Consider the following 10610-nt stretch of genomic DNA (forward strand, 5'->3'; position numbering starts at 1 on the left):
AAAGAAAGAAAGAAAGAAAGAAAGAAAGAAAGAAAGAAAGAAAGAAAGAAAGAAAGAAAGAAAGAACTAGCAAAGGGGTGTTGTGTTAGAGCAAATCCCAGCTTGAAGAGCAGTGGCTCAGGAGGGGTGGAAGGTGCATGAAGAACTTTCTATTAGCAAAAAGAGGAAGTTAAAGGAGACAACCCTTCAAACCAGCATCATGCTTCTCTCCTAGTGACCATCTCCTGATTTTACAGTTTAGGAGAACCTTAGCTATGCTTTAGGAGTAATTCCTTTCTTGACAGTTTTGATCCTGAGCAAAGTATGTAACTACTAGTATGAGAGTAAAAAGAGAATGAGGATCATAGCATCATGACTACAAAATCCAAAAAGGCTGTGACTCATTGGCGCTCTTTCCCTTTGCAAAACAATGACCACCAGTGTTCGTTGCAGAGCCCACTTTTCTCTGCAGCTTGTATCTTTTATTGCATTGTAAAACTCAAAATAACAGTAACTGGCTCCTTCCCTAGCACAATTTTACTGCATTGTGATTTATGGTTTCATATTTTACTTAACTCTCTCCTCACTCATAGAAGTGCTAAGGAAATTAAAAGGAAAAGACTGCATCTACTCATCACCTTCTCATAAATATCAACCCAGCATACTCTTTAAAAACACATACAGTCTTGCCTTAACAGAGGAAAAAAAAAAAAAACAAAAAACAAACAAAACAAACTTAAGCCCTGGCAGACATGTATAGAATGAGTTATATCCATCCATCTATACATACATATAGACACTCATATGTATATACAATAAATATATACAAATGAAAATAGCTATACCCAAAATGTGCATATGTAACAGTTTTAAAACACCAGTAGATCATGGTATAATACAATTTATTTCCACTTGTAAATGGCACAAATGGAGAAATGCAAAGGTGTTCAAGTACAATGAAGTTATTTTTACAGGTGAAAATAAATCGTATTATTCCAGTGTCCAAAACAATGTAATCTATGTAAGTTTAAAATGCTAGACATTTACAGAAGCACAAAATTACTAAATTCTGCTTTAGGATCTGAAAAAAAGTTTTCAATTTTTGAAAAAAATGTACAGAACAAAACTTGTTAGTGGCAGGATGGAATCTCCAGGAGAGTTTCTTTAGTGTTCTGAGTGTTACTTACTTGATATCCAGGTAGCCAAAAAATCATGACTATGTACAAAGCTCCATTTATTAGCAAGGCCTTGACTTGAGACTGTTTCATCTATGGGTGTGACTTCCAATTTAGGACTATGGAAATGTACAGAAAAGCGGGAGCTTTAATAAAAATAAACACGCTTTCAGCTAACATTGTTTATACAGTGCAAACACTTTCTGATGTCAAAATTTAGGGTTAGAGCTAAGTTTAAAAGAGAAAAGTTATGTGCAAAGGGTGATGAATCTAATTAAGAATAAGATGTCTCAAGATATGAGGCTTTGCATTTTTAAAATGCTGACCCAAAAAAAGGGAGAACAAGAAATGTTTCCCTGTTAGGCTCTGGATACCAGAAAAAGACCCACAACTTCTGGTGTGCTACACAAGTTCTTCACGCTTCCTACTTTCTTAAACACACATATAACGAGTGAGTATCAATAACTGGGAGGAGGTAGTGTTAATTTGGTCAAATATTGACATTTACATTTTTTTTTTCCAGAAAGTACTTGCCCTATCTTCAGGGCACTTCAAACCCTTTCAAATTTTCCTGCTACCAGTCTTTACTGTGACCTTTCCTGCCATGAACATAAACTCCTTTGAAGTTATAGTTTACAAACACAAACCTATGAATTTTAATCATTTTGAGAACTAACTGTATTAACTAAACTGATGGTATAATCCAGGCATAATAACCTACATGGAGTGCCACATGATTTGATAAGGCAGAAATCCCTACTGGACAGGACAGATAGTATTCAATCACACTACTGTGAGTACATTATGATCAAAATGGACTCAGTTACGCAATCGGACCAAGTGAAGCTCACATATGGGTGGTAAAATTGTATCTCTGGTAGCATTCTGGAGTCTGAAGAAAAAATTTTATACACATCTGAACTGCTTTCCCATTCTAATCCTTCATTAGTTGATAGGTGCCAGATAGATGAAGAATGGACTTTAAAGATGATATTCCTTTAATTTTGAGTAGCCTATTAAATTCTAAAGCTTTCTCTTATTTCCTCCAAATATATAGAACTCTCAATTTGTTTGAAACTCTTTAATAGTACTTTGAATGAAAAAAAAAAAAAAGACTGAAAACTAAAAAGCTCTTTCCATTAGCTATAACAAGTATATGTATACTTTAAAACTGATGTGGAATATGTTTAAAACCCTGCCTAGAAGTGTGTGTGAACCCTGCTATTAACCTTCTATAGGTTTTTCAAAGGACCTATACTATAGCATCTACCTTTCTTTTGTTCTTCCTTTTTGAGACAACTGAAGGCAGCCTTGAACCTGAGACTCCTAACCCTGCCTCCCAAGGGCTGGGATTATAGGCATGTGCTACCACACCCTGATCTTTTATTTTTATTTTTTTAAATTAGTGTCAGAAACCCCCAAACCAATGTCAGAAACTCCTTAACGGGTAAATCATGAAGACTGGAATGACCTACTTGGACAACACCTAAAATGTGGTTAAGGAAACCAAGAACTTTTAATAGTAGCAGATGACAATTTGGTCACTAGTTTGTTCTAAGTATGATTAAGAGAATTTTTGCCCTCTACCTGCATGAAAAGCAGGACCCATAGTTAGCAGCAAGAGCTCTTCAAGACAACTGAAAAGGGAGGACAATTATCTTAAAAGAAGCTCCGGTCTGCTACTAAAAGAAGGCACTGCCCCTTGCCTACCTCCAACTCAAGCTGCACACAAGCAATGAGATAGTAGTTGACATTGATGTACAACACTGGACTGATCCTTCATTTAAGAACAGACAAAACATACTCCCCAAATGTTAGTGGTCCCTGACCACCACATAATATTTTTAATTTTTGTTTTTGTTTTCTTTCACTCACCAAACTACCTAGTTTCTTTCTCAGTAGTATTTTAGCAATGAGGCTAGAGAATTCTGAAAGGTGTGATATTAACACAGACCCAGATGGTCACTAAGTCTCAATGAATTAAGTTTGTAGGTACTGCTGCAACAAAAACAGCAATTAAACAGAGGACCTGCAAATGAAGCAACAACTACAGTGTGAAGATTAGTCAGCAGCTGGTAGTCATTGGCTCAGTGACTCCTAGTGGCAACTAAATATTTAAATAATTGACTATTGCTACTTGTAAACAGGAAATTCGGTAAGCCAAAGAGGGGATCATAAAATTATGTAGTGTCATGAGTATTTTAATAAATGGCAGTTCACAAATATGGCATCAGTCAATACCTCTGGCATTTGCTTTGTGTTGGCTATTCGTCTTTGTTTTGTACAAACAAAGCAAGGTACTGTTGGGGTCTTATTTGGGTTGGATAAGATATCATTGTACAAGAAACACAATGTCAGGATATTTCGGCTTTATCTCCTCACTCCGTGCTAAACATTCCACTCACAGGAACTATTAGGGGGCCCCTAGCCCTCTGTTTTTTCCCTCAGAAAGCTCACAGGCTTATTAGTGCAATCCCCACACAGCTTGTAACCTCCTTAAGCAACTCTACCTTACATTATACAACCTACAGAATCAGTGACAAACTTCTGAAGCACTTAGCAAATAACTAAATGATTTTCTGCTACCTGAAAAGGTAAATAAAATCTTTTAATGTTCGTGGTCTGCTTTTTAGTCCAAACGAGGCTGAAAAGTCAGATCAATGTCATAAATAAAGGAAAGGAGTGGAGGACTGTTTCAGTAAGAGCGTGTTTCAGCATGGATGCTGCCTGCTGTCAGTGACTCAGAGAATTTGGAATATGAAGGAAGGCTTTAGATCTTCCAACAAGTTTCTTAGGCTATGGACACCCTAAAGTGATAATTCAGGTTAGTTTGTTTCATTTTATTTTTATATTGTTCAGATAGTACCCCTTCTATTAAGCCAATTATTTTTTTGTCACACACATAAAATATTATCTATCCCCACCTTAAAAATTTTCCAAAAGTTAAAAACAAAGAAACAAAAAGCCAACCACAAAAACCCGGCAGCCAAATACTATGACATCCCAATTAGTAAACACAAAACATAACGCTTTACAAAGACAAATAAAATATACCATATGCACAGCTTCCACAAGGTAGTACCCAAGTGAGGAGGCTGCTATGCTGATGTCTGTAGGCAGTTTCTTTTGGCAGACAGCTCCAGCGGAATTGCCACTTTCAATTATTATGTGTAAGACATGTGTGACCCATTGGATATTTGTGAAGTGACACTCGTGCTTCTGCTCATGCCCTGTTCTGTCCGTCCCCCAGAAGCTGTCCGCCTCAGAGCCTGGGGGCTATTGCGGACTCCCATACTGCTACCTCGAGGTACCCCTTGCATTGGCCCTGACGGATGACCCCATGGCTGGGGTCCACCCTGTATCGGATGGCCCCAAGCTTGTGGTGTGCCACCCATGGGATGACCCCAGTGAGGTCCTGGACCCCCAGTAGGATTGTGAGACCAACTAGAAGCTCCGGGGTAGCTGTGGCTGAACGCCTCAGGGGAGAGATTAGAAAGGACCATGTTACTAAAACCTAGTCTCATGCTTTCAGAGTCAAAAGCTTCAATTTCTCTGGCTTGACGCTCAAGCAGGCTACGTATTCGTTCTGTGCGTTCATTCTGCAAAGCCAACATCTCTTCTTCAATCTGTCAGGATAGAAAAGGAAAGCAAAAAGATCATTTTATGCTTCAGATCTGTAAGTTAGAGCAGCAATAACTATTCAAAATAATCAACAGTCATTTTATGGATATATATTTAAATTTTTTCTTCTGGCTTTTTGAGACAGGTTTCCTTCGTGTAGCTCTGGCTGTCCTGGAACTAGCTCTGTAGGCGAGGATGGCCTTAAATTCATTGAGCTCTGTCTGCCTCTGCCTTCTGAGTACTGTGATAAAGACTGTCAGGCTCCCTGACTTCTTTGTCCATACAAAAAAACAAAAACAAAAACAAAAACAAAACAAAAAAACCTGTCTCAAAAAGGGGGGGGGGGGGTGGAACGATGGAACTAGCATTGTTCCTCTCACAATCCAACACTCTTTACATAGCTTTATGTTCTTTTTGTTTATATTGAGACCAGGTCTCGGGCAGCCCACGTTAGCCTCAAACTTACGTAAGCAAGGTCTCCACATCCCCAAGGGCTAAAATTATAGCTTTGTGCCACCATGCCTTGCTCATTTTTCTGTGTTTTATTGTTTTGGCGATCTTATGCCTTGATAATGGACTTGCACAGCAAGTGTCATTGCTCCCGTATCTTCAGCTTCTCCTTGTGCTGAGTCAGTGGTACACGGCTCATTTTCTTTCTTGGGCCATGAGTCCACAGGATTGTACTTCTTGTCCCTGTAACATTTTCTATGGTTTTCTTTCTGAGTCTGGTTAATGATGGTGAGGACATGAATGATGGATTTATGGACAACTCAGATCTTAGAGCACTTGGATACAGAGATGCATGTAAACTTCAGTATTTGACACAGCTCCACCTTCAGACCATCAAATTGATTCAGCAGCTCTTCTGTATCTCCAAGGTCCCAAGCCTTAGTCTTTGCATGACTCATAATCTTTACTCATTAATTATATTCTTTTGAGTTTTAGAATTCATTAGTTAAAAAGTCTATTATTGAGACAGGCATAGCGGTACATGACTTTAATCCCAGCACCCAGGAGGCAAAGGCAAGCAGATCTCTGTGACTCTGAGGCCAGCCTGGGCTATATATAGTAAGTTCCAGGACAGCCAGAGCTACAGTGAGACCTGTCTTCAAAACAAAACAAATAAAATCAAAAGGTTCATTATTGAATACTTAAAAAAACATTATCAAACTATAATAAGACAGTATTATGAAAGAAATCTAATGCAAGCCCTGTTGTTATTAGCAGAGTTTTTTGTATTTCAAGTGTGAGGTCGTAAGCTCAACCTTCAGACCAAAAAATTAAAAGCTGTGAATCAGGGTGTGGTGGTGCAAGTCTTTAATCCCAACACCTATAAAGTCAGGGAGATCTCTGTGACGTTCAAGGCCAGCCTGGTTTAATTATCAAATTCATGGCCAGCTAGGGCTATATAGTGAGACCCTCTCTCAAAAACAAAGAGTTTTGGAGATGACTCAGTAGGTGAAGGTAGTTGACAAGGAAGCATAAGGACCTGAGTTCAGATCTCCAGATAAAAGCTAGATATAGCCAGGTATACTGGTGCAGGCCTTTAATCCCAGGACCTTCTCTGTGAATTTAAAGCTAGCCTCATCTACACAGAGTTCCAGGTCAGGTCAGCTAGGGTTACATAGGAAGCCTTTGTCTCAAAAAAATAAAAACAATAACAACAACAACAAACCCAACAAAACAGTGTGATAAGGTACATGTGTAATTCTGGTATGTATATGGCGAAATGGAATGTGGACAGGAGAATCCCTCAGTAACTTGTGGGCCACCTAGTCTGTCTAATGCAGCAGTGAAGAGGAGTAACTACCACAAGGTGGAACGTGAAAAAATGACACCTGACATTGTTCTCTAGACTCCACACATGCCATGGCACAGAAGCCTGCACTCATACAATTATACACATGTACACACAACACACCATACACGGACACTGAAAAAGTAAAAACATGAACCCCACCCACCAATCCCAAACTTGTGGTCACAAGGTTATATAGTTCTTTTGATAAAAGTATTAGAACAGTTATTTTCCTTCTATTATCTTTTTTTTTAATTTATTTTTATTTTATATACATTGGTGTTTTGACTGCATGCATATCTGTGTGAGGGTGTCGTATCCCCTGGAACTGGAGTTACAGATAGTTGTGAGATGCCATGCCATGTGGGTGCTGGGATTTCAACCTGAGTCCTCTGAAAGAGCAGTTGGTACTCTTAACCTCTGAGCCATCTCTCCAGCCCCCTTCTATTATCTTTACCTTTTGTTCTAAGAGTGCCCTGCGAAGGGAGACCCTCTGTTCTAGTTCTCGAAGCTCTCGATCATGTTGGGCCTCAGCCTGCATCTTGATTTTGCTCTGGTATGCATTCAACAGCTCCAGTTCCTGCTGCAGCTGCATCTTCAAAACCTGGCATTCTGCTTCCTGTGCTTCATCCAAACGCAGCTGAGAGAAAGAAGAGAAAGTGCTATATTACACTGTGAACTAGCCATTCATGACTTGCAGAAAAGAAGAGAGAAGACAGACTATGTTTTTGTACGCTACACAACTTCTTTCTTGTAGCCTGGCATGGACATCCCTAAAAAAGAAAGACAATAACCAATACTATATGACAAAAGATGCTATTATAAGCTGTTTTGAAGATACCTGAATGACTATGCTTTTCCTTAAGAGAAACCTAGAATATTATTGGGTAGTATAATGTGCTAAATAGCTCCTTCCCTAGTGGCAAGACAAAGTCAACAAGGACAGCACACAAGCCAGACTGGGTAGCGGCTTGTTTATCTTTGTTCTAACAGCTAAAAACGGGTTTTACATTTTGATGAGGATACATTTTTATTTTTTTTATTTATTTTGGTTTTTTGAGAGAGGGTTTCTCTGTGTAGCCCTGGCTGTCCTGGACTCACTTTGTAGACCAGGCTGTCCTTGAACTCACAGATCCACCTGTCTCTGTCTCTGAGTGTTGGGACTATAGGCATGTGCCACTATGCCCAGCTTAAGGATACATTTTTAATAGAAGTTCCCATACAAAATCTAAATTTTACCTCATGATCTGCAAAGGCTAAAATATTTACTACCTGGTCCTTTAAGAAAATACCTGCACAGCATCTCATCTGAGCACTCCATGAGATTCCTATTCATAGAACTACATTTTTCCTACAGTTTACTCATCTCATCTTCCCCCACCCCCTGGTTTCTTTGAGATGAGGTTTCTCTGTGTAGCCTTGGCTGTCCTGGAACTGACTCTTTAGCCCAGGCTGGCCTCAAACTCAGAGAGCTACCTGCTTCTGCCTCTCCAGTGCTGGGATTAAAGGCGTGTACCACCACTGCCGAGTTTCTGCATCTGATCTTACAAACTATTGCAATCCACACCTGTAGGGAACCATCAATAGGCTCTTATGTCTAAAGGTATCAGTGAAATTCTATATATATCCTGCTACTTCCAAGCAGTACTAAGAACAGAAAGAATACAGATGACTACTATTTTTTCCAGGACTATTAAAGAGCTATCATTCCCAACTTATCTTTTAATCACTAGGATTTCATTTACTTATTAGAAAAGGGTATTAAATCTGTTTTGCCTAAACAAAGCAAACTCACAGCTTGTGTGGAGAGCATTTCATTAATGCTATGATCATACTGCTCAGCCAAGATGGCTAACTTCCGAGTCTGTTCCTCCTTGAGTCTTTTCAGAACAGCTTTGTGCTCACTCTTTGGTGTAGTCTCCAGAAGGTGGTTCCTTAATGCTTTGTACTGTCTGGTCTGAATTTTGCAGGTATCCTGAAACTGCTTTTTTATTTGGAGTTCTTTAGACTGGAAAAGAAAGAAAAAAAAAAATATATATATATATATGTCTCAACATACAGCATTTGGTATAGTGTATACATACATACATATGCATATACACACACACAACCAGGGGAAAAAATAGAGAAAAAAAAAATCACAGTCATCAATTACAGGTATTTTTTTTGCCCTTGGCAAATATTCATGACACAAACCTAAATTTCATTTCATAAGTCAAGTTATGGTAGTTAAAAATACCAGCAAGCTAGAATTTTACCACATATTTGAGGCAGAAAACAAAGCATATTTCTTTGGTCACTTAGAACACTTGACTCCAATTTTTTTTTCTTTCCATGATAATCTCAATTCTAACCACAATCTATAATAGATTCTACTTTCTGTGGTATCTATGTACCAAACTTTAAACTGATTATGAAGTGTGTAAATGATTACTACAACTGTCTTTTTCCTTAGAAAGCATACTTAATTCACGGCCCCTGCCTTGTAATACTAACGTCTGAACCCAGGGCATCATGACAGCAAACACTCTACCATTAATTCACATTCCCAACCCTTTTTAAAATGTTTTATTTTGAAACAAGGTCGTGCTAAATTGTCCTTAAAATCCTCTTACTTCAGCCTACTCGGGGCTGGAACTACAGGATTGCTGGCATCTGTGGCAATGATTTACTTATTCTTTAACATTTGAAAAGAAGCTTTAAAATCACTTCACTATTTTTTCAATGGTCTAATAAAAGCTATGAAACGATGCAGGAACCACCTCCTAGGAGTAAAACAAACAAACTCCACAAGTATCTGAGATAAACATATTACAACACGCTGCCTTTAAAAAGCTTTAATCTTCTTTCATTTAGTGATAGCGCACGCCTTTAGCCCCGGCAATCAGGAGGCAGAGGCAGGGGCAGGGGCAGGGGCAGGGGCCTCAGGGCAAATTCCACGACAGCCAAAGCTACATAGAGAAAAAGAAAACACACAAAAATTGTCTTGAAAAAGAAACACACAAAAATTAAAAGGAGATATACTTTTATATGATAAATCAGTTCAGCCTATCATAAATTTATCATAATGCCACATACAAATTAGTTGATTCAAAATACATGTTAAATAATACAAATATAGGGGGAGGGTGGGACCGGGAGGGGAGGAGGAAGGGAATTATGGGGGGATATAAAACGAATAAAGTGTAATTAATAAAAGTTAAATAAAAAATTTAAAAAAATACAAATATAAAACCCAAGTTTAGCTAGGGATTAGTTTAAAGTAGAACACTGGCCTACCTCAAAACACAAGGTTCAATTTTCAATACCATAATAAAATATAACTATATAAAAAATTTACATATTTGTCCATGAAAATACTTCCACTTCCACACTATAACATTAATATAAATATTTCTGTATTTTTCAGCAACTGAGGAACCATGTCTGGCCATATGCCAAGGCTCTTATGTCAAGAAGGGTAAAAAAATGGCTAAAAATGACTTTTGGCTTAGCTGTGCTTAGTATCATTGCTCTTACACACTGGTTTTGTTAAGTTTTGTTTGAGACAAGGTCTCTTCATGTAATTCTGGCTGGCCTGGAACTCAATGCACAGACCAGGCTGGCCCTGCCTCCAGAGGGCTGCAAGTACCAGGCCACCACACCAAGTTTAAATACCATTCTTGATCAACATTCTACCAAGTGCTTCTAGACAAGAAAGAGAATAATGAAATTCAGACATGCTTCTCTACCTCTTTTATAAATGGTAATCATGCCATAACAACAACTGGAATAGTTCTTAACTTTCCTTAGTCATAAATGAAACTTAAGTCATGGCTGGTATGCATTATAACACCAGCACTTAGAATACCAAGGTAAAAAGGAGGATTAGGAGTTAAGGTGATTATCCATAGCTACACAGTGATTGAGACCTGCTTGGACTATAAGATTATCTCAAAAATCAAACAAAATGTTCCCTGCCTGCCTGTGCACATACGTACATACGTGTATACACACACACACACACACACACACACACACACACACACACACACACA

At 38.5% G+C, this 10610-nt stretch overlaps 1 protein-coding gene across 3 annotated transcripts in view; it reads right to left on the reverse strand.

The window, feature by feature from the left end:
- Nucleotides 1-864: 864 nt before the first annotated feature.
- Taok1 (TAO kinase 1) overlaps nt 865-10610 on the reverse strand; it is a 78180-nt gene continuing 68434 nt past the window's right edge. For all 3 annotated transcript variants that reach the window (XM_055619534.1, XM_055619532.1, XM_055619533.1), the window contains 3 exons: nt 8369-8581; nt 7031-7213; nt 865-4780 (listed from right to left, as the gene is read on the reverse strand). In XM_055619534.1, coding sequence (XP_055475509.1) covers nt 4319-4780; nt 7031-7213; nt 8369-8581 — 858 coding nt within the window. In that variant the 3' untranslated portion in view covers nt 865-4318. The remainder of the gene's footprint in view (nt 4781-7030; nt 7214-8368; nt 8582-10610) is intronic.

This window comes from Psammomys obesus, unplaced genomic scaffold, assembly GCF_907164565.1.
Source record: "Psammomys obesus unplaced genomic scaffold, mPsaObe1.curated_primary_1811, whole genome shotgun sequence".
NCBI classification, from domain to species: Eukaryota; Metazoa; Chordata; class Mammalia; order Rodentia; family Muridae; genus Psammomys; species Psammomys obesus.